General features: G+C 55.0%; 13 protein-coding genes across 13 annotated transcripts; 7 read left to right on the top strand and 6 right to left on the bottom strand.

Annotated features, from left to right (window-relative positions):
* Positions 1 to 90: 90 nt before the first annotated feature.
* SCP_0210030 (Poly(A) polymerase pla1) lies at positions 91 to 2,840 on the top strand (the record flags this gene model as incomplete). The annotated part of the gene is made up of 13 exons (XM_027754914.1): positions 91 to 107; positions 163 to 291; positions 490 to 748; positions 801 to 966; positions 1,022 to 1,111; positions 1,163 to 1,301; positions 1,359 to 1,431; positions 1,481 to 1,601; positions 1,659 to 1,797; positions 1,855 to 2,117; positions 2,188 to 2,311; positions 2,366 to 2,444; positions 2,520 to 2,840. The coding sequence occupies 13 exons, from the start codon at positions 91 to 93 to the stop codon at positions 2,838 to 2,840; spliced, it is 1,920 nt and encodes a 639-aa protein (XP_027610715.1).
* A 675-nt stretch (positions 2,841 to 3,515) lies between these two features.
* Positions 3,516 to 4,365, bottom strand: SCP_0210020 (hypothetical protein; the record flags this gene model as incomplete). The annotated part of the gene is made up of 5 exons (XM_027754913.1): positions 3,516 to 3,649; positions 3,703 to 3,895; positions 3,964 to 4,008; positions 4,064 to 4,233; positions 4,290 to 4,365. 5 exons carry the CDS (start codon positions 4,363 to 4,365, stop codon positions 3,516 to 3,518), a joined length of 618 nt encoding a protein of 205 aa, XP_027610714.1.
* A 295-nt stretch (positions 4,366 to 4,660) lies between these two features.
* SCP_0210010 (Protein CSN12 homolog) lies at positions 4,661 to 6,460 on the top strand (the record flags this gene model as incomplete). The annotated part of the gene is made up of 9 exons (XM_027754912.1): positions 4,661 to 4,801; positions 4,852 to 4,988; positions 5,073 to 5,163; positions 5,225 to 5,449; positions 5,500 to 5,592; positions 5,643 to 5,699; positions 5,753 to 5,814; positions 5,867 to 6,112; positions 6,226 to 6,460. 9 exons carry the CDS (start codon positions 4,661 to 4,663, stop codon positions 6,458 to 6,460), a joined length of 1,287 nt encoding a protein of 428 aa, XP_027610713.1.
* A 314-nt stretch (positions 6,461 to 6,774) lies between these two features.
* Positions 6,775 to 8,133, top strand: SCP_0210000 (predicted protein; the record flags this gene model as incomplete). Its single annotated transcript, XM_027754911.1, has 5 exons — positions 6,775 to 7,284; positions 7,362 to 7,466; positions 7,531 to 7,729; positions 7,783 to 7,853; positions 7,918 to 8,133. 5 exons carry the CDS (start codon positions 6,775 to 6,777, stop codon positions 8,131 to 8,133), a joined length of 1,101 nt encoding a protein of 366 aa, XP_027610712.1.
* Positions 8,134 to 8,302: 169 nt separating this feature from the next.
* SCP_0209990 (predicted protein) lies at positions 8,303 to 12,336 on the bottom strand (the record flags this gene model as incomplete). Its single annotated transcript, XM_027754910.1, has 12 exons — positions 8,303 to 8,752; positions 8,806 to 8,845; positions 8,897 to 8,982; positions 9,040 to 9,067; positions 9,130 to 9,509; positions 9,572 to 10,762; positions 10,809 to 10,919; positions 10,966 to 11,030; positions 11,088 to 11,550; positions 11,613 to 11,645; positions 11,695 to 11,812; positions 11,861 to 12,336. 12 exons carry the CDS (start codon positions 12,334 to 12,336, stop codon positions 8,303 to 8,305), a joined length of 3,441 nt encoding a protein of 1,146 aa, XP_027610711.1.
* Positions 12,337 to 12,649: 313 nt separating this feature from the next.
* Positions 12,650 to 13,760, top strand: SCP_0209980 (Mitochondrial genome maintenance protein; the record flags this gene model as incomplete). Its single annotated transcript, XM_027754909.1, has 5 exons — positions 12,650 to 13,142; positions 13,194 to 13,341; positions 13,392 to 13,520; positions 13,575 to 13,652; positions 13,703 to 13,760. 5 exons carry the CDS (start codon positions 12,650 to 12,652, stop codon positions 13,758 to 13,760), a joined length of 906 nt encoding a protein of 301 aa, XP_027610710.1.
* Positions 13,761 to 13,979: 219 nt separating this feature from the next.
* SCP_0209970 (hypothetical protein) lies at positions 13,980 to 15,208 on the bottom strand (the record flags this gene model as incomplete). Its single annotated transcript, XM_027754908.1, has 4 exons — positions 13,980 to 14,331; positions 14,386 to 14,547; positions 14,596 to 14,760; positions 14,814 to 15,208. 4 exons carry the CDS (start codon positions 15,206 to 15,208, stop codon positions 13,980 to 13,982), a joined length of 1,074 nt encoding a protein of 357 aa, XP_027610709.1.
* Positions 15,209 to 15,537: 329 nt separating this feature from the next.
* On the top strand, positions 15,538 to 18,004 carry SCP_0209960 (Pheromone-processing carboxypeptidase KEX1; the record flags this gene model as incomplete). Its single annotated transcript, XM_027754907.1, has 13 exons — positions 15,538 to 15,610; positions 15,664 to 15,869; positions 15,921 to 16,044; positions 16,094 to 16,161; positions 16,220 to 16,288; positions 16,343 to 16,391; positions 16,440 to 16,579; positions 16,629 to 16,759; positions 16,811 to 16,925; positions 16,980 to 17,222; positions 17,284 to 17,364; positions 17,420 to 17,639; positions 17,697 to 18,004. The coding sequence occupies 13 exons, from the start codon at positions 15,538 to 15,540 to the stop codon at positions 18,002 to 18,004; spliced, it is 1,827 nt and encodes a 608-aa protein (XP_027610708.1).
* Positions 18,005 to 18,741: 737 nt separating this feature from the next.
* SCP_0209950 (DASH complex subunit SPC19) lies at positions 18,742 to 19,395 on the top strand (the record flags this gene model as incomplete). Its single annotated transcript, XM_027754906.1, has 5 exons — positions 18,742 to 18,762; positions 18,814 to 18,891; positions 18,946 to 19,092; positions 19,149 to 19,307; positions 19,363 to 19,395. The coding sequence occupies 5 exons, from the start codon at positions 18,742 to 18,744 to the stop codon at positions 19,393 to 19,395; spliced, it is 438 nt and encodes a 145-aa protein (XP_027610707.1).
* Positions 19,396 to 19,482: 87 nt separating this feature from the next.
* Positions 19,483 to 21,918, bottom strand: SCP_0209940 (predicted protein; the record flags this gene model as incomplete). The annotated part of the gene is made up of 9 exons (XM_027754905.1): positions 19,483 to 19,719; positions 19,791 to 20,136; positions 20,202 to 20,389; positions 20,449 to 20,798; positions 20,846 to 20,948; positions 20,998 to 21,101; positions 21,162 to 21,543; positions 21,596 to 21,813; positions 21,876 to 21,918. The coding sequence occupies 9 exons, from the start codon at positions 21,916 to 21,918 to the stop codon at positions 19,483 to 19,485; spliced, it is 1,971 nt and encodes a 656-aa protein (XP_027610706.1).
* Positions 21,919 to 22,571: 653 nt separating this feature from the next.
* Positions 22,572 to 23,960, top strand: SCP_0209930 (hypothetical protein; the record flags this gene model as incomplete). Its single annotated transcript, XM_027754904.1, has 9 exons — positions 22,572 to 22,616; positions 22,670 to 22,748; positions 22,807 to 22,854; positions 22,911 to 22,937; positions 22,994 to 23,109; positions 23,172 to 23,470; positions 23,529 to 23,604; positions 23,656 to 23,731; positions 23,794 to 23,960. The coding sequence occupies 9 exons, from the start codon at positions 22,572 to 22,574 to the stop codon at positions 23,958 to 23,960; spliced, it is 933 nt and encodes a 310-aa protein (XP_027610705.1).
* Positions 23,961 to 24,425: 465 nt separating this feature from the next.
* Positions 24,426 to 26,369, bottom strand: SCP_0209920 (predicted protein; the record flags this gene model as incomplete). The annotated part of the gene is made up of 1 exon (XM_027754903.1): positions 24,426 to 26,369. One exon carries the CDS (start codon positions 26,367 to 26,369, stop codon positions 24,426 to 24,428), a length of 1,944 nt encoding a protein of 647 aa, XP_027610704.1.
* A 294-nt stretch (positions 26,370 to 26,663) lies between these two features.
* Positions 26,664 to 27,240, bottom strand: SCP_0209910 (hypothetical protein; the record flags this gene model as incomplete). The annotated part of the gene is made up of 2 exons (XM_027754902.1): positions 26,664 to 27,093; positions 27,146 to 27,240. 2 exons carry the CDS (start codon positions 27,238 to 27,240, stop codon positions 26,664 to 26,666), a joined length of 525 nt encoding a protein of 174 aa, XP_027610703.1.
* Between the last annotated feature and the right edge of the window lie 407 nt (positions 27,241 to 27,647).

Raw genomic sequence — 27,647 nt, 5'->3', positions numbered from 1 at the left:
GCCGGTGTGAAGCTACTTGTCAGACACCACCGGCCTGATTGCTTTTCGTCTCACTTCCTCCTTCTCTCCTCCATCAGTACACACCCCATAATGGCGACCACGAATGGGTGCGAGTTGAATTCAGTTGTGTGTATACCGGTTGCAAGTCTGAAATAGGTCCAGATACTTGGGTGTTACACCGCCCATCGCCACCACCGAATCCAGCGACAGAGAAAAGGAGGTAACGGTAACGCTCATGGAAGAACTTCGCCGGCAGGGCACATTTGAGAGCGAGGAAGAGGCAAAGACAAGGTGAGCGTCGTGTCATCGCTGATTTGGTTCGTCGGGAATATCGACCGAGATGTTCCACTGTCTACCGTTATGCATCGCTTAAGCTCATTCGGTGTTACGCTGTTATCATTTTCCAACCATCGTCTACTCCGTCAACCTTGTATCTCCTTTTTCCACAAACACTGCTGACTTCTGTGTGTCTACGTCGCCGAATGATAGGGAGATTGTTCTGGGCCGTATAGCTGCACTCGTGCAGAAATTCGTGAGGACGGTGGCCATCTCACGCGGAATGTCTGAGAGTGCAGCAACCGCCGCTGGTGGCAAGATTTTCACCTTCGGCTCATATAGACTGGGTGTCCATGGCCCTGGTTCTGATATCGACACACTCTGTGTCGTGCCAAAACACGTATCGCGTGAAGATTTCTTTGACGTCTTTGAGGCTATGGTCAAGGAGGCCGATGGTGTCACTGAGGCATCGGTGAGAACTATATGCCACTGTCCCGAGAATGAGACTGACATTGATATACCAGGGTGTGCCTGACGCCTATGTGCCGATCATTAAGGTCAAAATATCGGGGATACCCATCGATCTCGTGATGGCCCGTTTAGCTCTCTCCGCAATACCAGAGACACTGTCCCTCCAGGACGACAATCTTCTACGAAATCTAGACGAACGATGCGTTCGAAGTCTAAACGGTTGAGTGGCTTCCACAGTCCTCTAAGAACTGTCTCTCAACTGCCAGTATTCTAGGCTCTCGAGTAACTGATGAGATTCTTCGTCTGGTACCAAACGTTGCTGTGTTCCGAGATTCATTACGATGTATAAAGCTTTGGGCTCAACGTGGGTGGACTCCTGTCTTACAATTTGTGGCGCAAAACTGACGATCTACAGGGAGAGCTATCTATTCTAACGTTAACGGATTTCTTGGTGGTGTTGCTTGGGCCATGCTTGTTGCTCGAATATGTCAACTGTACCCTAACGCAATTGCAGGCGCGATTGTTAGTCGCTTTTTCATTATTATGTACCAATGGTTTGTGCTGCCGTTTTACTTTATCTCACGCAGTCCTGATTCGTAAACTTATTCCAGGAGTTGGCCACAGCCCGTACTACTGAAACAAATCGAAGATGGGCCACTACCGGTCCGAGTATGGAATCCTAAAGTCGGTTAACCGCATGATGCTATTGTTCCTCGCCTTACGCTCGCAACAGTTGTATCCCGCAGATAGAGCACACCGTATGCCCATCATTACTCCTGCATATCCGTCAATGTGCGCCACCCACAACGTCACCTCATCTACTCAGATGATCATGACGGAAGAATTCAAGAAAGGTTTGTTATTTCAGTTATGTTGATTTACAAAAATGCAACGTTCTGATTGTCTTTCAGGCTCCGAGATTGTCGATAGAGTAATCGTCGGCACTGCGAGCTGGTCAGAACTATTCGCAAAGCATGATTTCTTCCATAAATACAGATATTATCTTCAAGTAATCGCCTCAACAGGAAGTGCCGAGCTGCAGATCAAATGGTGCGTCTTTCAAAATCTGGCGTCCCACGCAATACGTGGTTGTATATCATTATGTAGGTCTGGCACGGTCGAATCTCGACTCAGGCAGCTTGTCATGAAGCTCGAATACGTGGACACTCTGGCATTGGCGCATCCGTTCATCAAAGGTTTCGAGCAAATCTCATATTGTTTAACTGATGAGGAAGTACGTGCTGTCGCACAAGGTGAGATATCCGACGCCGTAGCGAAGCGCAAGAAAGAAGATACGGAAGGCAAGGAGGGCGCAAGCGCCGTCTACTCGACGACTTTCTATATTGGTCTGGCGATTGAACCGAAGCAACGTGCGTCTCATCATCGAGGCCTCTATGCGTCCCTGGTATGCACAATTTAGACTCACATGCCGACGTGAAGCTGGCGCTGTTGGTCCGCGCAAGCTAGATATTTCTTACCCTACAACCGAGTTCAGCAAACTCGTCAAGATGTGGGAGAAGTTCGACGACTCCACGATGGGAATTGTCGTGCGGCATATCAAGAGGTTGGTCTTGCTATGATTCGACTAGGCCACCGACCTGCTGACACGAGGTGCAAGCACTGCATTGCCTGACTACGTCTTCGACGAAGGAGAACGACAGCCCAGATCCGCGTTGAAACGCCCCAAGAACGGGAAGGTGTGTAACATTGGACCGCCAATACTACGCCGTATTCGCTGCTTCTTACGATGACTATACTCTGTTCATGTTAAGGGTGCGGACAAAAACAATAATACCTCGCCCGACGTGCCGAACAAGAAACGACGGTTGGTGCAGCAGCCCATCGTGACAGTCTTCCCTAATGCCATGCCTGGCATGCTGCACAGATCGTCGAATTCGGTGTCGGAGTCGCTTTCTTCTATGCCTTCTTCTACCCAGCCCCTCAAGATGACACAAAACGGCAGTGCTACGGTCGAGCCATCAGCAAGTAGCAGCCTGTACCCGGCGAGCGTCAAGGACCCAGCACAGCTCAGGTCTCCGCAACTGCCCTTCGGTGAAAACGTCGCGGTCGCCACCGGCGCCGGCTCGTCATAGTATCAGGCACACCACCGACCACTCTGACAAGACCGACCCGATAGACTCGTGTGCTTTCAGCTCTTACGTTACTTAGCCATAGCCGTGGTGATACGGAACCCTTTGGTTTACTCTTTTTCGTTCGCTCCCCACAGGTAACCGTGCGTGGCGCGGAGGCTGGTTACTGTCCTGTTCTCTCGGTCCGGCATGTGGTCCTTTCTCCTTCCATCTGCTGGCGAAGTTCTTCTCTTTCCAGGACCGTTCTACGTTCGTCTTTCTGTATCCTTCGATATGACAGCTGCTGTGTATTGTACTTCGAATATCTATGAAACTAAAGTGTTCCCGAACTTGCCTTGTTTTCTGTGCGATGCCCTGTCGAGATTGGAAGAAATTGCTATGCATTGTGCGGATGTGGTGAGCGGCGGTGGGGGTTCTGTGCTGTGGCTCTTAGCCAGCTTCGAAGTGACACAGCCTGCGGGAGGTAGCAAGTTGGTCAATTGATTGTGACGGCGACACGGTTATCCTGAGGAGTTAACTGTCTACACCACCTTCGACGGTCAACTTACTTCGTCGTCTGCGATCGACACCGGATTGCAACGCGATCTGCTATTCCAAGAGCGAGAAAGCGGACACAAGCGTAGGGCTATTCATGCCGTACACATTCATGCTACTGGGGCCATTAGCCATCACGCACACTCAGACGGAGACCTTCTTCTCCAAGAAGTCGGTCCACTCCTTTTCTCCCCAAGAGCTCGATACCTCATTAGCGACCAGGCCGTCCCAAAGGACGGTCGGAGAGACGTGGATACCGTTCTGTCTTGAGAATTTGACTGCGATGATCCCTCAGCACTAGTACACTAACGCAAGAGAGAAGAGAACCCACTGGTGTACTTGAGGTCCTCGGTGACGTCCACGCCGCCGTTCGGCGTGGACTTGAGCTTGAGGAGGCCCTTGAACGCGTCGACGCGGTTCGCACCTATCGTCTGCTGCGCGATCGCTGCGAGCTTCTCGCGAATCTGGAGCGGCGTGAGGGTCGAGCTCGGGATGTCGAAAAAGTCGCCTTGCTGCTTGAAGAGCTGCACGGCGTGCATTTAAATTATCAACACCGCACGACCCGGTACTGTACTGGGGTATAAACCCTTACCGCGAGAGAAAACGCCCAGAAAGCGTCGGGAGCGGCGCGGGCAGCCTGCGGACCCGATGTCAAATTATAGTAGAAAAATGGTTTGGGAGGAGATACTCACGGCAAGCCCGGCTTCGTGGGTGAGAGTGGAGGTAGCGTGCCATGGCTGGACTTGCGGCCTGAAGATGATCTTCACCTTCCCGGCGTACTTTCCGCCGGGACTCAGGAGCGGCTTCAGGACGGCATCGATGGCGAGAGAGATCTTGGCGGAGAACGGGCAGACATAGTCCACTGCGAATTATTTTCAGCTGTTAGGGTGAAGCTACGGATGTTTGGACATTACTCACGGAAAACGTCGAGGGTGTGGGGGGCGTCGTAGGGGCCGACAATGATGAGGGGACGGAGAGAGGGTTGGAGAGCCATTGCAGGTTGGGTCGATGGTGGTGGTGGGGAACCAAGGAGCTGGGTGGGTACGGTAGGCGTCGGGCAGGGTTATAAGCGTGCCCCTAGAATTATGCGTCAGCGCGTCAGTAGCACCCAATCGATGTCATCACGCCCTTCGCCAAGCGTCTTAGTGAGGCGACACGCGCGTTACGCGTCTAATCCGTGACGCGACGCGCCTGTCCACGTGACTCGCACCCTCCTCCACACTCTGCTCTGAGTTCCTCTCTTACTCTACCCCTCCACCTACCCATTGCCACACTCTTTGGCCACCACCATGTCTTCAATAAAATTCTCTGCATTTCTCTCGCAACTCGCAGAGGTTCTCCGGGACGAGAGGGGCCCAGAGCTGGCCTACCTCCTCAAGCCGACCAGCGAACACGGCAGGGGGCTCGTCAAGGACTTTAGGAATCCGACAGTGCGTCCACCTTACCGTCCCGAACACCACCGCTGCTGAGAAACACACAGCGACAAATGTTATCCTACTACGAGGGCAGCATGGAGGGCCCATGGGACGAGATCGCCATCCAGTACGTCCTGGTCGTCCACCACTGCGCCAAGAAGCGCGCCATCGAGGCGTTCAAGGAAGAATGCCAACTCGTCTCGTGAGTAGGCTGTTTCTGCAAGTCGGACGTGTTCTTCGCAATCTCGCGGTACTGCTAACCTCCGTGCCCACGATGCTTTTGCAGCCTGTTCTTGCGCTACTTTTCAGTAAATAGCGGGTGGACGTTGCCAGCGTTGTTCTCCATCCTACGAGACCTGAGAGACCTCGCGTTTGATGTGAGTTCTTGCTCCCGTTTTCGCGCCACAGGCTCTCTACAACTCGTCACCGCACTGACAGGCAGATATGGAAGCGAGCACAACAGGGCAGGACGGAAATGCCAGCATGGAAGAGGCAGCGCGAATTATTAGCAAGGCGTTCTCCAGCTGTGTTACTGACAGGTGCCCCCCAGCCTCGTCAACCCTTGATTTACTTACTTATGTCCGCAGACAATCGCCTTACGCAGAATCCAGGAAATGGGGCGTCTACTACGTAGTGGGGCTGATCCTCAAGTGTTACTTTCGTGTGCGTACTCCGGCCAACGCGGTGATCTCACCTACCCACGTCAGACCTAGGTGAAACGAATATCCCTGTCGAAAAACATCCTCAGAGCGATTGACGCCAACCCTGATATCCCACCGCTATCCGCGTATCCACGCTCACACCAGGTAAGCTTTGCACGTTGACCACAGGTGGTGAGCCTCTGAAGGCGTGAAAGGTGACATACAGGTATTATATTGGCATGCTAAGTTTCTTGAATGAAGATTATGCCAAGGTTCGTACTGAGTTCCTGCTGGCTGAACACATTGACCGACACGGCCGCTCTAGTCTGAGCAGGAACTGACCCTTGCTTTCTACAATTGCTACACGGGCGCCCATAGTAATCAGGAGTGCGCCCACTGTCTACTACACGGTCTGACGCGAGACTGACGCATCTATCAGACGAATACTGACCTATCTCATCCCTCTGCGCATCCTGCGAGGACATCTGCCATCGCGGGAGCTGCTGGATCGGTTTCCGGTGCTTGATGACCTTTACTCGCCTTTCATTGCTGCTATCCGGACTGGCGACATCAAAGTGTATGATGCGTCGCTGGACAAGTTCGAGCGGCGACTGGTAGACCTGAACGTCTGGCTGACGCTAGAAAAGGCACGCGAACTCTGTATCCGAGGGCTGTTCCGCCGTGTGTACGTATTTCACTGTCTCAGCGAGTGTTCCGCCGCTCATGGCTTGCATTGCATTGTCCACCGCCGCTGCACCCACGGACTATTGGTATGCGACACGCGTGCAACACGGCTAGATGGATCGCATCGCAGAAGGCGACGCGCATCCCAGTGTCGATGTTCCACACGTCGCTGCACATGTCGGGAATGGACGTGTCGGTCGAGGAGGCAGAGTGTCTGGTAGCGAACATGATTTACAAGGGCTTCATGCGCGGATACATTTCACACGAAAAGCAGATGGTGGTGGTTGCGAACACGAACGCGTTTCCGAGATTAGCTGACCACGCGTCTCCATACGCGCACATGTATTAGTACCTAGTGGTCCTGGTGCCACTGCTGGCGGCTGTCCTGGATATGGATATCCGTCTTCGAGTTGATACTGTTGTTTAGGCCGATCGACTTGCGTATTGCTGTGTATTTGCCTCGTTCAAATGCGGTAGACTTGTAGAGCCGTTCGAATGGGTATGGCTGTGCGGGGGAAGTATCTACACGCCTATTGTGCCCGCGTTGCACCAACTTCCAAAGCGTAAGTAGACGCGCGCTATGAGTTCTGTTCTTCACGAGCATCATGCAATAAGTATAAATATTCCAGCCCAGCCTCTCTTGGAAAACCCAGCCAAGCCGCCATGGGCAACTCCTCCTCCAGATCATCCCTCAGGTCCTCCGACTCCATATCCAAGCCCAAGGCTCTCGCCGCCACCACTGACGAGCTCGACGACGAGAGCAGGCGCGCGGCCACATACGCCTCGAGTCCCAACTCCTCCTTGCTCGGTATCCCGACAACGGTCCATCGCCGCAGCAGGTCCGCACAGGCCGCCCCTGCCCGCCGCGAGCCCGTGCTGCCGCCCCCGCCGTACGCAGTTGCGGTTGCGAACGGCGCATCAAGCCCGTCTGCGCGCCACACCAGCCCCCAGGGCGGTGGCGCGGGACCGATCCACACACAGCTGCAGCATGTTACGGACGAGCCATTGCAGGACAGCCCCGCAGAGGAGCGCGCGCCCCAGATGCACCCGCTGACGGGCCGGCCGCTCGTGCGGCGGAGCACCGTCGAGAACGCGCTCGACACGCTGCGGCGCTTTGATACCGTGATTATCGTCGACGACTCCGGGTCCATGGAGGGCCCGCGGTGGCAAGAGGTACGCGATCATTCCATGATGCCCCGCCGCCGCCGGGTGGTGGTTGTATGCGCGCATTCTGACCGATAACATGGCAGGCGCGCGATGCGCTGGCGGCGCTGGCAGACATCGCGTCGCGGTATGACGCGGACGGCGTCGACGTGTGCTTCCTGAACTCGAAGCGGGTCGGCACCAACATGAAGGTATGTAGCGCGCGTGGCCCCCCACCCCCACTCTCGATACATCAACTGAGCCTTCGTCGTGCAGAACTCTGACCTCGTGAGGAGGCTGTTCAACAGCGTGCGCCCGCAGGGGATCACACCGATCGGCGACAGGCTGGAGCAGCTGATGCTCTTCTACCTGGACGACCTCGACCAGGCGAGGGCACGCTCCGACGCGGGGGATAAGAAAGCGCTGACCCGCAAGAAGCCTATAAACTACATCGTCATCACGGATGGCGCACCCAGTGAGTTGGGTCGTGTTATTTTTTACGCCTCTCATTCACACATCCTTTCAAAGCGGACGATCCGGAAGCTGTTATCGTGGCCGCAGCGCGGCGGCTGGACAAAGGCAACTATCCTCTTAATCAGGTGAACACTATCGATTTGCAGCCGCAGCATGCAGGGCGATGCTGACGCGAAAATTAATGCATAGGTTGGTATCCAGTTCGTGCAAATCGGCAACAGCCCCGACGCCACCGCGTTCCTGCAGGAATTAGACGACGGCTTGAGCGAGACGTATCACATACGCGACATGGTGGACACCACACCGTACAACGGCTCCCAGCTGAACGCGGAGACAATCATCAAGATCCTCCTCGGAGGTATCAATAGAAGAGTAGACCGGCGAGGCGGTCAGAGTGTGATCTAGCATCGCGTCGGCAGGATCCTGTCTCGAAGGGTGTAAGATAATATCTGCGACGATACCCAAACGCTTTCGCTATTCCTATCTATCTCATATTATCTTCGCTCTGTAGCATTAAGTCAAATGTGCTGTGGTATATGCTACTTACTGTACTCATTATTTGATTAACATGCCGTTATCTGTCCCAATCTTCAAGTGCGAACGCGAATATACCAAACGCCGGGGCCGCCTCGCCCGTGCCCGCTGCGAGGCTCTCAACCCCCCGTCTAACGAAGCGCACCAGTATGTCAAGCTCCGTCGATATCTTGTCCAGCCGCGTCAAGAAATCGTCGCCAGCAGCCGACGATGCGGTCAGCGAGAACGACGGCTCCACCCCGTTCTCTGTGAGATCGACATCGAAGTCCGAGTCGCTGTCCGAGCTGTCCTCAAGTGCCTGGAACGACTGCGAGAACCCGATGACGTTCCGCCGCTGGTGGCGCACGCGGCGGCTGCGGTGGCGCTTCATCATGATGATAGAGTGCCGCGAGATGTCGTGCGTCGTGTCTCCCGCGAATGCGATGAAGCAGTCGCTGAAGAGCAGAGTCATGTCAAGGATAGAGATGATCGTGCGATGGAGTGCTGAAGTCTGGGAATAGAGATTTGAGGATGAAAGCAGGACGCGAATTTCGTGATACGCACATTTCGCTGCAGCAAGCATCGGCCTTCGATCTTGGAAAGGCTACAATCGTAATGAACCCCATTTACATCGACGCAGGTAGATGTCACGTACTGATCATTATGCAGCTGGATCATCTCGTCCAGAGATTTCGCTCGCTGCAAGGCATCGTGAAAACTGACCAATTGCGTATGCAACACCTGTAGAGAAACCATTAGGGAATGTGACTCTTATATCAGGAACACGGGCACCCTTACATTGGTCGCGATAAAATTGAGCAAGGTGCTTCAGTGGAGACAGACAACAGTCAATGATAGCCGATAAAGGTTGAGTGATTATTTACTGACTTGACAAACCACGATAACTTGCTCCTCATGGCATAGAAGACCTTGAGCTCACTCCGCGAGGTGCGGCCCACGTCCGCACGCACCAGTATCCGCTCCAGCACATTCTTCGCTCTGCGGATTTGTAGAACAAATGAGAATATGGAGGAATACACCTGCATCGTCCGCGGACCGAAGATGTATGTCAGCGGAAACGGCACCGCATACTCGATCTGGAGACCATCAATGGCGCGAACAGTCCGGGTGATACTCTTGTCTTTGCCTCCCCTGTGCGAGATTCGAACGAGGGAGGCATCTATCCACCTTTGTGAGCCTGCTTCAGCGACGTCACGGAAGGCGCTGTTGAGGAAGTGGAAATCGTCCCAAGGAAGTCGGCTATCCATCTATGATCATGAACGCGCCGTCAGCAATACCTCTCAAAAGCAATATAATGAGATTTGCATACTCTTGCAAACAGACTGTCGAGGAAGTGGGACATCCCATCACCTCTCCTCATTAAGTACAGATCTTCGATAGCAGTGAGGTGGAGCCACAGGTCACACTCGTCAACGAGCACCTTCATCAGCATGTCCTGGGCCAACGACAAATGCGGCGACAGCTCGTCGAAGATCATGCTGGAGAGGTTGTCAGTTGAGGTCGTAACCGACTGCCACTGAACCACGGCAGTGTTCGACCCCATCGCGGACGCCATCAAGGTCTTGAAAGGCCGCCACTGCGCCATCCAGTGCTGCTTCGCCGCCCGATCCACCACCGCTTGCACATCCAGGGCGCGCAACAGTCCAATGGCCTTCCCGGCGGCGAGGATGTGCTGCGCGACATGCGAGAGGAAGGTCGGGACCGACGTTGATCTGTTTTCCCCGTCATCCGACTGGCCGCTCCGCAGGGTGAAGCCATGCGCCCAGAAATCCGGGTCTAACATGAGCATCTCATTGTCCTCGATGAAAAATTCGTCTTCCAGGCACCCGAAGCGCTGTGCCTCGGTGGGCTGCACGACCTCCCGCAGAGGCATGCCGTCTTTCATCCAGCGGCCGACCATCGCCCAGATTGGCTCTGCGGTGTCGTCAAACACATGCATCAGCGCATCCGATGTGACGGCGTCGCCCATGGACGTGTGCTCCTGCACGGCAGTCAGGAGGCGGTCTAGAAGGAGGGCAGTCATCGCGGACGGCGAAATCTTTGCGGGCACTTCGGGCAGGATCCATACTTCCACCACAGGATTGGGTGAACGCAGTGCCCGCTTGACCATCTCCCGCAGAATGTCTAGTATGACGGTGAATGCCGCTGAAAACGTGTCCTTAATGGCTTTCTCCAAACTCAAAAGACTGACGACGAGGGGAGGTCCAATGCCTGCTTGAGCCAAGCATATTTCTTCCTCCTTGCTCGCACACCAGAAATCGAAGGATCTGACCTGGGTATCCAAGGCATCCGCGAATGCCTCGAGAGTGAGGGTGCTCTGCTTGAATAAAGACCGGGGTCTATGTGTATCCCCCTCGCCTCTCGCTTGAGGCGACTTGACAAATACGGCCGAGATGAACTTCCGCAAATGTTCCACAGCGGTTGCTGTTCGGCAGAACGATGCCAGTATAGACATTTGTGCGGTTGCACTGACATGAAGCAAACGAACTCCAGAAGAGGGCTACACCAGATTTAGCTCAGGCGAGACCGATAAGAATGTGACTGACCAAGAACGAGAAAGGCCGATCGCCACTATGTACCCAGCTGAACATGAGGTTTCGACGGCCTTGTAATCCCATGAGGACTTCACGTACAGCGTCGTGTTCATTTATGTATTTCTGTCACAGTATGAGTAATATTCGGAAAGCAGGGTCGGACAATTACCTCTTTGCTCGGACCATCAAATTTCAAGGCTGCACGCTGCCCTAGCGCACGATGCACGGCAGGTCCTATAAGTGCGCTGTCAAAAAATCAATTAACTTGGAGGGATGTGATCCATGTCTCACCTAAAGTCGAAGCATCACAGATGTTGAAAGGACGTTCAACGGAAGCATCCGTGCGCCAATCTGTTTTCCAATATTGTCCAGCGACAAGCTCCTCAACATCGTTTCGATGACTGTATGTCACCCCAGGATGATAGGAGGGCTCATTCACCGCATCCACAAGCAACGAAGCTGGCGCCTCAGCTGACTGCAAGATGTCGGATGAAGAGAGCGAATCGTCGAGGTCGGAGTCATCGAAGGGAGACAATGATGGGGTGCTGCCTCCACTATGAGCGTCCCAGTTCTCCACAGTGCTACCTGGAGGCAGCCCGTACACGCCTTCCCAGTGTTGGCCTTCGAATGGTTCCTCGGCTAGAATATCCTTCCACGTCAAGGTGGGGGCGGCCTTCGATGGATTGATGATTCTATCCACGTAGTGATCTGCAAAGGTGAGGGTATCTTGAGATGGAGGTAGTGAAAGTAAAATCTATATAAGCAAGTATTCTGGTTATGAGCCAACGGTAAACATGATATATAATGGGGACATGCCAGCAACTGGAGATGATCTGGAAGGCGAGACATCTTCAATATTATCAATGTAAGTGCCTAACTGTAAGACGAAGAGCGCCACCTTCACATCGGTATCCAGATCGCCGTTGTGCTCAAACTGACTCTTGAACTTCCGATGCGAAGTCTCGAGGGCAGTACCGAGAGTATCGTTAGCATTTATTCGAGCCTTTTGGACATGCCTAGCGCGATGTGAGCTTAGAAACCGAATATTACGGACATGGATCTACCCGCGGAAGTGCCTTTCTACCGTATCCAAGTCGTGGTTGGCCGAAGGCCTCACAGACTGGTCCAAATTCTTGGACACGAAGTCAACAGCGTCACGGAAATTGTCCTGATCATTCTCGGACGTTAGGCCGGTAATTTGCGTAACCAATGCCTGATACAGAGGGACAAGACGCGAAGACTGGCGGGTTGAAGGTCGCTGAGAGTAGCGGGAGGAAGGCCGGTGTGTGAGACGAGAGCTCGAGCGAGACGACGTCCTCGAGATTGGTCTTGCAGATGATGTGCTTGGAGATGGGCGTATGGATGCGCTGGAAGAAGGCCGTATTGGGGCACTGATAGAGGGCCGGATGGACGCGCTTGACGAAGGCCTTGTTGAGGCACTTGAGGGGGGTCTGACTGAGGCACTTGGAGGCCTTATTGAAGCGGTAGACGCAGGTCTTTGCGAGGTAAGAGGAGTTCTAACGTTTGTTGAAGAGCTCATGCTACAGATGGTTTTCACACAGCTGAGTGAGGTCGCGAGCAGAAATATGATTGACGCACCTAAGATTGTGCTCCGAGGCGACAAGAAATCAATCGGGGAGGAGTGATATATTGTCCTAAACTAGCAGTTAGTACAGCTTCTACGTCGGGATATTCTCCAAGTGACAAGTCCGCTCAGTGATGACTGCAAGTCAAGTTGACCGGGTGTATGACGCGTGACATTGCGTGACCGACGCGTTTCTGTCGCGTAACCATTGTGACCAACGGTGACGGTCACCAACAAATTGCGCCTCCTTTCTGTCAATCACATAGACATGGCCTCCCGAGTGCTCCTTGGGAGATTCTCTACTGCGAGAGCGTCGTCCTGGCGTACTCTGACGCCGTCAAGAACTTACGTCGCTGTCGCCCGGACGTTCACACCCCGCGCAGCCTCAGCCACAAAAGGCGCATCCACAAAGACTGCTCTCCAAGCAGCGAAGGCAAGCACCACAGTCGGGAAGGGTAATTCTGACAACCTAGAGTCTCTCTCAAACACATCAGATGAGATAGATGTTCCTCCAGAAGAATTGTCAGTTCCCGCTGAGAGCCTGCCCTCCTCTGCCGTGCTGTCGCAACCGCCCTCGCCAACCCCTTTCCCATCCGAAGCTAGCGAACTCTCCGATGCGCTCTCGAATGGAGTCGTCGGGGAAACTACATCCACCGACTGGTCGAAGAGCTACTATGGTCTCTCCCGGCAGCCGTTCTCCAAAGATGTTTCCGAGGTCCTGTTGTCCCCAATAGACCCTCAGGATGTAGAGATGAAACCTGGTGAGAGCAATGGTTTAATTTTCTGTGTGTGCGAAATTAACACAGTTCTAGACGGGCTAATATACCTTCCCGAAATCAAGTATCGGCGTGTGCTCAACAAGGCGTTCGGACCCGGTGGTTGGGGGTTAGCCCCTAGGAGCGAGACTAATGTCGGTCCCAAGGTCGTTAGCAGAGAATATGCGCTGGTATGCCTGGGAAGGTGCGGCTCTTTTATGCCAGTTGTTTCGATGAACAAACACGACTATACAGACTAGTGGCGATTGCACGAGGAGAGCAGGAGTACTTTGACCCCTCAGGCATCCCGACGGCGACTGAAGCCTGCAAGAGCAATGCTCTCATGCGTTGCTGCAAGGACCTCGGTGTTGCTAGCGAGCTCTGGTGAGTCGTCCGGATTAACTACTCCCCTACGAAGTTTGACAAGATATCGCGCAGGGACCCGCGGTTTATCCGAGAGTTCAAGCAAAAATATTGCGTTGAGGTGTTCGCCGAAAACCTAGTGACGAAGAAGAAGTAAGTGTCAGGCCTTTGTTCGCGAGCAATGCGACTCACCTCTTTCGCAGGAGAAAGCTGTGGAGACGCAAAGACCAGCCAAAATTTGATTATCCATGGAAAGAGTAATGGCACTATCTTGTAGCTTTCATTGCCTTCATGACTCTTCTGGAATGCACATCCCACTGGCTCTAGTCGTCAACAACAGTCCGTTGCTCCAACAACAGGGTGTTTTACAGACATAAATTAGCTAGTCCGGGAAATATGCAGCAGCAACATGCCAGCATCAGTATCACACACTCCTCTCATCACTAGCACCAACTATGCATAATTTACTCGATAGCAATCCTACTTCTTCGTACCCTTTCGCTGCTTGCCCTTCCCCTTCGCCGGAAACGCGCTTGCTTGCTCGGGCGCGGCCGCATCGGTATGTTTTACATCAGCCTTCTCAACGGGTTTTCCTGGAACAGCCTTCTCAACGGATTTTCCAGCAACAGCCTTCTCTACCGGTTTTGCCACGGCCTTCTCGACGGGCTTAGATTCGGTCTTCTTTGGGGGCGGAGCGTCGTTCTGGTGGAACCACTTCATGACGAAGTTGGCGACGACACCGGATATCACCATGAGGACCCATTTTGGTACACGGACCACCACGTCGTAAATCTTCTTCATACACAAGGCGAAATAGTGCATCACAAATTCCCTGGTGGTAAGGGGAGTGAGCAAACTTAAAGAACGAGCGGGATCGGCAACTCACCTGGACCCTCCTGGGCTAAAAGAGCTTGTCCACGGCTCGCTTTCCCGCCAGCCTTCTTCCTTCAGGAATTCCCGAATAGTGTCAGGGTCCAGCCGAACGGTGTTGGCCTTATAGAACCGGAGTGTCTGGCCGCGGTCAGTGAGGACGACAATGTATGGAGCTCTGTAAGGTACGTATTAGTGCAAGAGCACTCATGAACTTGAAACTTACTGCCAAATGTTCCACTTCGTCGTGATATATGTGACGTTGAGATAGTCGATGCGACCCCACCGAACGTTGGGCAAGTCGCCCTCTATGACGGTCTTGTTGTATGCATCGTCGAAGTGCTTGTCCGCAATTTTCGAAAACGCATTATTTCCGCCAGTGGAGACGGTGCTTCGAGTTTGTTTAGCCAGACCGCAGCTCCGAAGAGCAAGTGCAATACACACATGATCAAGAACCATACCCTATCCTCCGCCTCCTCCTCAGTGAGCGTCTCGTTGACGATGATCTCGTCGTAATTGTCGTCCGTAATGAGTGGGATGCGGTGGTCCCATATATCCGCCTCCTTCTTCGCCTGCTCGAGCTTCTCCGTCAAGTTTACGCCGAGCTTGCTGAAGAGAGAGTTGACGGGGCCCGACGTGAGCAGGTTAGATACGTCAAACGACGAAGGTACACCGCGGCCTGCTGGCTGAGACTCAGGCGGGGGTGCGCCAGGTGTATACGCGGGCGGTGGAGGTGCTTCACGGGTGACTGCTTGACCAGGGGACCAGCCGTCGGAGAAGTATTGCGCGCGGACGGACGCAGCGCAGGTGAGAGCGAGCACAACAGACGGGAGCTTCATGGTGGACGGGTGCAAACACGTATGTGTATGCACCGTGGTATGCAGCGAACAATTGGCATTTGCTCCGCGCGAGCACGGCGTGCCTGTCGTTGGTAGAGGAGATAACTCAGATAAGCGGCCCCGATAACTCTTGATAACGGTTATCGGGGAAATTGCCAGAGAAATAAACTGTGGTCGAATAAGCGCCCATTGTAGCTGTGTATTTCTCCTGAGCTTGTCTGACATTTGTTTCCCCCTGGCAGGCCTTCAGGAGCAGAACGGTGGCCTATTTCAAGGTGAAATTACTGCTCCACACTGAGCAGCGCACCCTGAGGTGCACATAACACGAGATGTTCCCGGCGCTGTCCGCAGCACTCCTCCCACTACTCCTCGTGTCCGCTGCTATAGCAGCTCCGACCGATAGTGAGTAGACCGGACATCTATCTGCATTCTCGATCTCATTGAATCTGCCGTAGTCCCCTCCGCTGCGTCTTTCTACGTCCCAACATTACCAGACCTTCACCAAGATGACAAGAATCCGCTACGAATATTCGCAGGGCACATCTTGTCCGACCCCGACGCGGCCAACGCAGCACCGACCGACGTTACCGCGCATCTGTACTTTGTCATGATTAAAGCACGGCGGAGCGCTGACAAGGAGCGCGTCATGTTCTGGTTCAATGTGCGTATGCGATAGCTCTCGGTGTTTGTGCGCGCTAATCTTGGCTGGCAGGGAGGGCCTGGGTGCTCGTCGTTTGACGGGCTGATGATGGAGATTGGCCCCTGGCGCGTAGACGGGAAGGGCGGGCTGAAACGGGTAGAGGGAGGATGGGAGGAGTACACCACCATGGTATACGGTAGTGAATTCCCCGCTGCGGGTAGCGCTAGTCCTGATCAAGTCTCTAGTCGACCAGCCTGCAGGCACAGGGTTCTCCTACACCGGGACAAACCATCTGCTGCACGAGCTCCCTGATGTAGGTTTGTCCGCTCCTGAACCCGCAGCCTCGTTGTGCTGAAGGACATGCGCTTCAGGCAGCGGAGCAATTCGTCCAGTTTCTCAATAACTTCTACAAGGTCTTCCCGGAGTATCGGAGCGTCGACGTAGGTAATTGCCCCTGTCGCATCTGAGTCACCTCGCTGATGTACGAGGAACAGACATACCTAGGAGGTGAAAGTTACGCTGGACAGTATATCCCTTACTTCGGTAAGTACCTCTGGTGTATTTCTTACTAGTACTCATGACACACCGCAGCGGACGCCGTTCTCAGGTCCAGTTTGAAGATACCATTACGCGGTGCTGCAATAGGTAACGGTTGGATTGACGGTCGCCATCAGTATCCCGCATACTTGGACTATGCTGTCAAGCATAACCTGGTAGAACTCAATTCCGAGGTTAGTTTTCCTTCGGACTCGAATCACGAGGTTACTAATGCTCCCCCAGGACTGGAAGCGCGGCAAGACTATGACAGAACAATGCATGCTTTTGTACAACGACATCTCAGGTCTTGAACCTGTTAAGATCGATGGATGCGAAAGAGTCATGGGCACCGTGGTCCGGGGCAGGGACAGAATGTACGTACTGTTCAAGACACTTTACTCGTGTCGGCTTCATTACTTTACCAGGGTTGACGGGCAGATGAAGTGCACAAATATCTACGATGTACGCCTCGAGGATGACTCCCCTGCGTGTGGTATGAACTGGCCCCCAGACCTCACAGACATCTACACATATCTCGCTGTAAGCTCCCTTTGAAATTCACCTGTCCCCACAGTTGTCTGATGCCACTCACAGCGCCGAGACGTTGTCACTGCCCTCCACGCGACCTCTGGTCAGACACCTTGGGTGGAATGTCGCGGAATCGTTCACAGCAACTTCCATACCCGCCAATCGAACTCCTCGATTACAGTGATTCCACGGGTCCTGGAGAAGATCCCGATGCTGCTATTCGCCGGTGACCAGGACTTGATCTGCAACTATGTGGGCATGGAGAGCTTGATCCAAGCCATGACATGGAATGGTGCAACTGGCCTGGGAGTAGGTTTTAGTTTTGCCTATCTGGGATCAGGAAACTCACTATCGCGCCGTGTGTTTATAGACCGTGCAGACGCAATCGTGGACAGTTGGCGGGCAACCGGCCGGGACATGGGTGACATCCAGGAACCTGACGTACGTGAAGGCAAGTGTCCACTCCAGCAGCTCCTTCGCCTCGACGTTGACCGAGATACTTGCAGCTCTTCAATGCTTCCCACATGGCTGGCTTTGACGTACCGCACGTTTCTCATGATATGATTCTGCGCTTCATGGGAGTCAATTTCTCAGCGGTCACCGACGGCTCCGCCAGGATACCCAGTTCCGTTGGCGAAGACGTCAAACCGATACCTGCGCTCCTGGATAGCACGCCAACTCCGACCGCGAGCAAAACGCCAGAACAAGACAAGGCGATGTGGGAAGGTAACGGCAGTTGCATGGATTATTTATACCGCATCACTAATTCTCCTTCACCGTTAGCATACTACAACGCCGGGTCAGCAGCTCTGGTGCTAGTCCTCATCGCAGTCGCAGTCGGGGCCTTCCTATGGTGGCGCTCACGACGAAACCGTCTACGCGGCCTGCCCGTGTCCAATCGGGAGGAGAATATCCCATTGACTTCGAGCATGGCTGATGCGAATGGGAACGGGAGTGGAGATGGGGACGAGGAGCGATTCCGGCCACGAAAAGGGAAGGAGAGGGATCTGACCACTCCCGCGGATCCCATCTTCAGTGTCGGGGACAGCGAAGACGAGGACGAGTCGACTAGAGGCGCAAGGGCCGTCTGAGGGCCGTGACCGGGACATTTATCGTTACTGCACGACTTATTGGAGACCAGTGTAATTTATTCGTCTTTACTTCGGGCACCTCATGATATACATCTACACTTATACCTACGGCAGCGGAGGTTCGAGTTTAGAAAGGATGAAGTGTGTGTGCATATGCATTAAAGTGAAAAAAATGTCTGCATTATGGTTTCACCAAACCGTCAAAGCTGCATAGCAACAACCCTCCGAAGAAGGGCGGGTACGGAAAGTACAGGAATATAATGCGGCAGGCCACACCGCATCACCCCTCCAGCGAATCGACACCAGAGATGGACTCAGCTGTGACGAGGGGGAGCAGGGCGGCGCTGCTTAGTCTTGTGAGCACCCCGAAGGGCGCCTCGCTCTGCCAACTTGAAAACATCACCAGATGTGTACTTCTGCGCCAGAGGCTGATGCTTCGAGGGTTGGACAGACACTGAAGAGTCGGAACGAAAATTGCTGGATTATATACACGAGCGCCTGCGGAGTGTCAATCGGGGTGTGAAATAAAACGCGTGCCACAGACGCGACTTGGTCACGTCACAAGTTGTCACCTACAACTGCTGTTGACCATGATGGACAAGAGCCACAGAGTTTCCAGACTGTCTGTACATCCCAGGCTTGGGCCACGAGAGTCGGTCTTCGCTGGTAATGCCGACTTGTATCGGGGAGACACCCAAGCGGTATGCAGTCCGTATCTACGGGACTGTGTACTCGCCATGGAGGACTGCTGCGAGGAGGTGGGCTTTCTCTATACCATCGTCTCTATACTCTATTGACGACAGTCCAAGGCACACGACGCGCAGGAGATCATCCGCCAGGGCACGTACGACCTCCCTCGCATAACGAGAGTGCTGGAGAACGAACGGGTGCGCGCGCTGCGAGATTCTCGCACCGATATCATATCAACTTACTCCTCCCAGGTATTCTTGCTCATAGATGAAGCAACTGTCCGGAGGTACAAAGCAGACCTGACAGACGAGATCGAACCGCAGATCAACGAGCTGCTCTCACGCGCGGAGAAGGGGCTCCAGATCCTCCTCAAGAGAGAGAGCACGCTACGGACTAGGGTATGACACTCACCTTCCCAGTAAGCTCCTTAGTTGATGATAGTCGCGCTGCGTAGGTGGAGACGACGCACTCGAGACCTTCGTCGCGAGCGGCTGTCAACACTAACAAAACAGGAATGAGCAAGCTCGAGATCCGCAAGTTGCAGATGCTCGTTCGTCAGCGTGAACGGGTGGAAGAGGAGCTAGCCTCGCTGCAAGCGGAGATCGATGAGCTGGTAATGCCATGCGCAGGTCCCTGTTTTCACGGCTACTAACTGATCGCGCTCACAGGAATTGGCCGCGATGAAGACGAAGAAAAAATGACGCAAAGCATCATGCTTATGTGAATTCGATTCCGTTCCAAAACGGTACAGTACATCGTCTTCCATGCTAAGCCCAGCGTAGATATCCTCACTGGATTTGTAGCTCCCCTATCACGACCGCCTCGACGCTCTCGCCCGCCACTACTCTGTCAGGCCCGTCGATCCTACGCGCCGGGAGGGCGACCAAGCCGTTCGCCCCGTTCAGGCTCGCGACGCGGCTCGAGCGCTGTCCGCCCGTGCTGTACGCCTTCAAGCCAGTCGGACCAGCTTTGATGACCACACGGTGGAATTCAGGGCGGGGATCAAGGCGCATCACATCATGTATCTACCACCATATGTATTAGTACTCCATGCATTGTGTATTCCTACCATGTAGCACGCGATGATCCTACACACCTGCACGCGGATGCGGGGCAGCTGGCATCGTTCCACAGGCCACCCGCCCAAGCGACGCAGAGCGGGGACCACGAAGACGTTAAAGGTGACAAGCGCAGACGCCGGGTTGCCCGGGAGCGCGAAAAGCGGTACGCGCTCGTTGCGGCCTGTGGGCGTCGGGATCGTCGCGAAGGTCGTCGGCTTGCCTGGCTTCACCTTGACGCGCCCGAAGTGGATCGTCCCGTCGAGATGCCGCTCGATGACAGGCTTCAGGAGGTCGCTCGCGCCCATCGACGTGCCGCCCGTTGTGAGGATCACGTCCGCGGATGTTAGCCCTTGTCTCAGCGCAGCAACGTGTGAAGCGATGCTATAGGATACAGTTCAATACATTGAGAAGGATTCTGGGCGGCAAAGATGTCAAGGAAACTCAACTCGTCGGGCACGATGCCCAAGTCAATGACCTCGTAACCCATGCCTTCGAGCGCGGCTTGGAGGGAGGGACGATTAGTATCCCAAATGCCACCCCACCCATCGCCCTCGAACGGCGTGGGCGACTGCAGGTCAAGCAGCTCGTTCCCGGTGCTCAAGATGGCGACTACGGGCTTCATATGCACCCAAACCTGCAAATTACGCGCATTCACCATGAAGGTACCTCACGCGCAACGCGCAGCCAGCGCACCTTCGTGCGTCCGACGAACGCCAGTGTGCCGATCTCGCCCCCCGCGCTATGCAGGATCTGCCCCTTCTCGAGGACGAGGTCGCCCTTGGACACGTCGGACCCGGGGTCCCGAATGTTCTCCCCCTTGGGCACCTGCGCGAGCGTCTCGACCTCCTTCTCCTCGACGTCCTCCCCGTGCTCGTTCTTGTACGTGCTGTGCAGGCGCGTGTCCTCGACCATGATCACGGCGTCGGTGCCCGCGGGGAGCGGCCCGCCCGTGTTGATGCGGTAGATCGAGTCGGGCGGCAGCAGGTCCGACGTCGAGTGCGTCTGCGAGCTCGCGACTCTGTATATGCCAGGCGGGTCCGTTGCTGGGGACCGTCAGACTGCGGGTCAGAGAGATGCACCGCGAGCTTACAGCGGAAGGCGTAGCCGTCGACGCTGGTCGTGTACGTCAGCGGGACGTCTTGCGCGGCATATACGTCCTCGCCTAGTACATGTCCCCTCAGCTGCGGGTCGACCTGCAGAGAATATATCTTCAGAGAGCCGAAGTTGATGGGTGATACGCACCTGTTTTTCTTGCAACGCGAGAGGCCTCAGCTGCTGGAAAATTAAGGTGATTGCTTCCTCGACCGAAACCAGCGGGTATGGTGATTCTCGGTGACGGGATGATACTGGTTTCAGACGACAGTGAGCACAGGAGCAACAACAAATAGTAAGCATGTACTACAGACCCGCCTGCGACGGGTCGTGTGACAACGTCGTCTGCGGCTGGGGCGTTCTGTGGCCATGGTCATGATGATGATGGTGGTGGTGGTGAATCTGGTGCAGCATACGCTCTTCCGAGGACGAAGTTGATGTGAGCTCAGTGTGCAGACGGTTCCCAGTACCGCCTTTGATGAGGTCGACTGCATGCTCGACGAGACCGTTGGCGAGGAGCACCTCCAGGTTCTCCCGCACGGCCTTGACACTCCCAGGTAGGGTCACGACAAGGGTGTTCTTGACCGTACCGGCGACCGGGCGAGAGAGGGCTGCGAGGGGCGTATGCCGAAGAGACGAGGAGAGGAGGACGTGTACAAGCCCTGGTGCTTCGCGCTCAAGCAGGGGACGGATAGCCTGCACCATATATGCATCTTTGAGCACCTGGTACTTTGCAATAATAACATACCTCTGGCGTCCTGTCCCGCACACCGAAACCAGTGCCACCAGCGGTGATGACCCAGTCGGCGCCCTGGTCGCACCACTCCCGCACAATTTCGCGTATGCGGCTCTCATCATCGGGCACGATGAGCTCGAGGATACATTCGTAGCCCCTCCGGGCGAGGATATCCTTGATAGTAGGCCCGGACTTGTCCGCGACGGGGTCGGCGGCGGCGGTGTCGCTCACTGAGCCGGATCTGCCTCAGTAGAGAACATTTCAGAGTCAGAAGACTGCAGAGCTTATCGACCTGTGAGGATGGCGACTCTGATTGGACTCGGGGACTCAGACATAATTGGGGTCTGTTGTACAGAGGAGGGGTGAGACGGTGTCATGCTCTACTGTTTCTCCTCTTGTGACCCCGCTGGGTATCCCACACCCATCGGATTGTTCTCTACATCTTCCTCAAACTGTGCGCTGATCGCCATCGTGATCCTGGCCAAGCCGCAGATGCAGCCTTACAAGCATACCGCGACCCGCCCGGTTGGAGAAGATCGACGCACACAATTTGGTAAAATTGCGAATCGACCGCGCTGCGGTACGCAGCTAGGCTCATGGATCAGCCTCTAGACAAGGAAGGCAGTCGTTCCTTGTTATAGAGAACGCAGCTAATGGCCGACGAGCTGGCGTAGAGAGACCGGCACAGGTGACCAGGAACGATCCAGCCACTAGTACACCCGCACGTTGAAGCAGTATTGGCGACACGGAACACCACCAGAAGACGTCGCCTGCGGAGGGCACGTTCGTTTGTACGTTTCTGCTCATCAAACCGAAGCCCGAGTCACCCCTGCCGACCTTAGTCTCGACGCACCCACGGCCAACGCCTTTTGCCTCCGGACATTTCGTGCTAAATATCCTGTCCCGCACGTTCATGACCTTCTTCTCGAGCTTGCTCCTTCGCACTGCTCCTTTTCCTTTCTTTCATTTCTGTTGTCCTTCCAACGCCATGACTATACCCAAGACGCTGCCCGAGTGCTGGGGTCATCGCGGAGTGAGTCACCCGAGTCTCCGTTTGCTGACCGATATCCTCACCCGTATCTGCAGGCTTCCGCTGCATACCCGGAGAACACCCTCGCGAGCTTCGAGGCGGCGATCCGCGACGGCGCGGAAGGCATAGAGAGCGGTAAATTAACTGCGTGATAGTCTGCGCTTGCAGCCCGTAACCACACCGTCATGAGCAGACGTCCATGTCTCCGTGGACGACGTCGTCATCATGTTCCACGACCCGTGTATGCTCCCTGTCTTTCACTTTTTGCTCTACTTCTGAACACCGACTCTCGCGCAGCATTGGATCGGACCACGAACGGCAAAGGTGATGACAGGTTCTATGTGGCGTGCTGAGAGCCGTGCTGACATAGTAGTACCTAGGTCTCATCAGGGAACAAAACTGGTATGGGCCGGAGGGCATGGAGCACCTGAGGACGATCAAGGAGCCCAAGCAGTCTATTCCTACCTTCGCCGAGACCGTCGCGCTCCTCATGAAGGTACGCGTTACCTCCCTACGTTCCTCCCATCCCCGGTACTCCGCTGACGGATCCTGCCCAAGCCGGAGAACCGCCACGTGCAGTTCAACATTGATGTAAAGGTACAGAACACGCCCGTGCGGCTGTTCGCGCTCATGCACGCGATTATCTCCGCGCAGCCGGAGTGGGAGACCGCGCTCGCCCCGCGCATCCTGCTCGGGCTGTGGCACCCGTGCTTCCTCCCGCACGCCAAGGAGCACCTGCCGTACCTCCGCCGGTCGTACATCGGCGTGAGCACGAAGGTCGCCCGCACGTTCTTCTGGGACGACTGCGAGGTGTTCTCGATTCTCTTCGTCGAGCTCACGACCTATGATGGAGAGAAGTGCGTATATTGCGAAATTTCGTTTTCGTTGGTTCTGCTGAGGCTGTGCCCCATGCAGGTTCAGGCAGGAGTGTAAGGCTGCGGGGAAGAAGATCATGGTGTGGACCGTGAACGACCCGGAGCAGATGGTCGAGGTGCGCACGAAGGCGTTCGTAGTACTTCTCCGTACTAACCAGACTCGGCAGGCCGTCCGATGGGGCGTCGACGTCATCCTCACGGACGTCACGAAGGTGTGGTTAGACCTGCGGAAAGCGCTCCGCGGTACGTGTCTAGCGCCCACCTATCGTAAAGTCTAAATTTCCCCTACTCACGTTGGCGCACAGCCGACTTCGAGAACACCGCCGCCAAGCACGGCCGGTCGTTCCTCTGGACGACGTGGTGGTACTACTTCCCCGTGCGGCTGCTCATCTACTACGTGGTCATGTACCGCCTCCAGAGCAGCAAGGGGCCCTTCCGCGTGATAGAGGCCGACACCGCGGTCGCGGCGTGATTACCGCCACTGGATGATACGATAGCTGGTGCTGTATACCTTATAGACGGCCAGCTGGAGGTGTTCCGTCCCTCCATACGATAGACGAATTCACGAGCTCACTAACGGCTTCGGTACATGCCCAGTAGTAATACACGATGTATGTAGATGTAGTACTGACTTGCAGCGTACGAGCTGCTGATGTCGATAAAGACTATGAGCATGCTGGTAGGAGAATGAGAGATGTCGCGATCGACAGGACAGGCCGTACTATGCGGGCATGCTCAGGCTTGCGACGTAAGTGCCAAATAGGATAGCGAGAAAGCACGACAGAAATACCCAGGGAGCATTCATAGATGACAACGTTACGATCGTCAGCGTTAGTAGATAAATTAAAATCCTGTACGCAGAGTCAACGAACCGCAAATGACGGAAGTATCAAGACAGCACGTACCATTATAAGCCAAGCACATGCTGCCAGCGGCGTTACACCGTCCATTCCTCGAGACTGGCCCCATACGCTGGACGCACGCTCCAGCTCGTGCTGCGCGAGAAACGTTCCTCGCGCGCCGCACCGAGGCCCAGCCCGGACGCGCTCCCCGTGCCAGCAGCGCCCATCAGCCAGCCCGTCCACCACCCCGCGCCCTCCGCGCTCTCGTCCGGCCCGTCAGTCTTTCCCTTTCCCTTCCCCTTCCCCTTCTCCCTGCTCCGTGCCTTGGCACGGCCCTTGCCCTTGAACTGGGAGGTGCCGTCAGGTTTCGAGCTCGCGTACGACTCCGGAAGCTCAGCGAAGGAGATGCGTTTTGGCGTTGAACGCCCGGATGACGGTGTCGACGTGCGCGCGAGGGCTGCACTGAAGAGATCAGGCACGCTGAGCAGCGAGGACGAGCTAGAGATGGGTGTCGGCGGTGAGGAGCGGTTTTTGAGCGAGGACTGCCGCGGGGGAGATGGTGGGCGCGTCGAGGACGAGTGCCGCGCTTTCGTGAATAGACGCGAGACGGACGCAGTGGCGGTGGATGTGCCCGCCATGGGTGCGACAGAGGGCGGGAGGAGAAATGCGGGTCGAGGGTCTGCGGATGCAGTAGGTGGGAGAGAGGGGCGGCGTCGGCTGGGAGAGGTGCTGGAGGAAGCAGAGCGCTGCGCATCAAGGATATTGCGCAGGGCTTCGACGGTACGGTCAACATGCATTTCGGAAGAGTCAGACGTCGAAGACGTGGATAACTCTTCGATCGGAGGTGTCATCGGCCGGGGAATGCGCGGAGAAGTAGCAGTGCGGAGGGGAGTCAGCGATCGCGAGCGGAGCGACACTACTGATGAAGGTGAGGTTACCGACACCGGTGGTGGCGGAGATTTCGACTGCGTTGGCCGAATTGTATACGAACTTGTCCTGGAGCTGGGACGGCTGGGAGCAGATGCGGGCAAGCGGGCTGTAGTGAATGAGGAGAAGGTAGAGGAGCGCGAGGGAAAAGAGCGAGTAATATACGACGATAACACGTCGGCTGCTCTTCGGGTCTGTTCCATAGGCTCCATGGATTGCTGGTCAGAGCTGTGTGCAGAAACGCTTTCAGAGGAGGGTAATGGTGTGGGTGGCAAATGAGAGGATCGCAGTCCTAGGGTAGAGGGCAGTGAGATAAGGTCGGGGCTGTCGGAAGAATCGATATACATCGTGAGGGCCCGCGGTGCAGGGGCAATGAAATGACTTCGTTCGTGATTAGAGTACTGCAGATGGGACGAAGAAGTACTGTGCAGATCCAGCGAAGGTCTGCGCATCTGCCGACCTTGTGCTCGAACATGCTCAGCGAATCCCGTAGATGAAGGCAAGCTTCTGCTGACTACACCATCCCGGGGCGCACTTTCCTCCCCTGGCTCATCACTAACCAAATTATCCACACTCCTCGATATCTGATCGAGGTCGTTCATCCAGTAATTGTGCAAGGCTCTATTGCCATTTATCCTGGAAGACAGGTGCTGGGCACTGACCTCGAGAGAGCGATCCGCTAAGGAGTCATCCCCTAGTACGGCCGAGAGACTGGATTGGGTGGACATGGAGGACTGGAGCAAGGCATTGGACATTTCTAACGCGTGTACACTGCGGGCAAGGAGAGAGTCAAGATAAGGATCATCTGAAGTGCTCTGCAAAAGCCTAGTGGTGCTGCTACGGGCAAGCTGGCGACGCGCACGCCGAGGGGTGATTGGGAGAGGGGCCGGGACGTATACGACGTTGTCTTCGTCGGAGTCGGTGTCTGCGTCCGCCTCTTCGGCGCTGTCTGAGTAGTCTGGAGGGCGGTCAGAGACGTCGCCGTGTAGTTCTGGTGGCTTGGACCAGATCGGAGAAGTGTAGGCGGGAAGAGGAGTGACCGAGGAGTCTGAGAGGCGCAGGGCGGATATTCTTTTTCTATGGCGTCCGCGGCGAGGAGAAGAAGAAAACATGGTGAGTTGAACGCTGGACACGGTGCGCAGCGAGCAGCCGAGTCAACGAAGAGAGCGCGCGGGTCCGGAATACGTACAGACGACAAGGGAGAAGCTAGACTCGGAGTAGCGCCATGATAGCTAGAGTCACCTTCGACGCGTGCACATGGGCGACCAAGTTGTCGCCTGTTTACCCTCTCATCGATATTCACACAACACCTGCGTTCACCAACAGAGCCTCGCACCTTCGGGGCGTGAGATTGCAGCTCGTGGAATAAATAAATACAACAGCTACCTAGCAGACTTTTTGAGAATTCAAACAAAGTAGTCTTGCACGGCTTCCCTAGGGTTATCATCCTTCCTGAACCCACCAGCCCAGAAAAGCAGAGCAAACACGCCCACGAGCACAGCAATCCCTCCCGCAACAATGAACATGGAAAGGGCTGCGCTCGGTACGGGTGACATCGTCAACTGGACGGCGTCCTGGTATCCCTCAGGCCGAGGATACACCAGCTGAAGGGCTGACATACTGAGCAGGAAGATCGCAATGGTTGCTGATATCAACGCCATGAGCAGTACCACTTTGATCATCAGCTCCCACCAGAAAACTGTTGCAAACGGCTTCCTGGGCAACTGGAAATGCCAGAGCGCCGTCATAATAGACCGGAAGAGAATGGTGATGATTAGGCCAACGTCGAACAAGGCGAAACTCCAGCACATCAGACCAATATTACCGCGCAGAGCACTGTGAAGAGCGTTAGGTACAACACGACGGTGAGAGATGAACTCGACCAAACTTGAAAATGGTGGTATATGTGATACCAGCCCCCAAGACCGAAGCGGTTGCTACTGCGTCTGAGAGCGTCCCGTATTTCTCTAGAGCATCCTGCATATATATGTAGGCAGAGTCAACGTGTTGAGTATCGGGACAAAAGCGCAAAATTGACGACTTCCAGGTGGCATTCCAGAAGTAAATGACATGCCTACTCAGAAGGAGAATGACGGTTCAGCACTGCGCTGGACATGAAGGAATACCACATTCACTGATCACGATGACAGACCTCGCGGACCCGTGCGTTATACCTCCAAAGGCCACAATAGGCGAATGCAAGACAAGTTGGAACGGGGGGAACTGAGGTATAACGAGATAAGTTATTCACTCAAGCAAAAACAACGGTAGTCAGATCAAGAAGCACCCAGGCAACCAACATACTTCCCCTCGACAGCGATACGTCAAACATCGACCACAGGAACTCGAGGAACCCGGCGTCGCTTAAGGGACCGCCGAGCATCCGCGCC

The sequence above is a fragment of the Sparassis crispa genome (assembly GCF_003851025.1).
Source record: "Sparassis crispa DNA, contig_000001F, whole genome shotgun sequence".
In the NCBI taxonomy this organism is placed as follows: domain Eukaryota; kingdom Fungi; phylum Basidiomycota; class Agaricomycetes; order Polyporales; family Sparassidaceae; genus Sparassis; species Sparassis crispa.
Note: the sequence above shows the minus strand (reverse complement) of the source record. Positions and strands in the feature narration are given on the sequence as shown.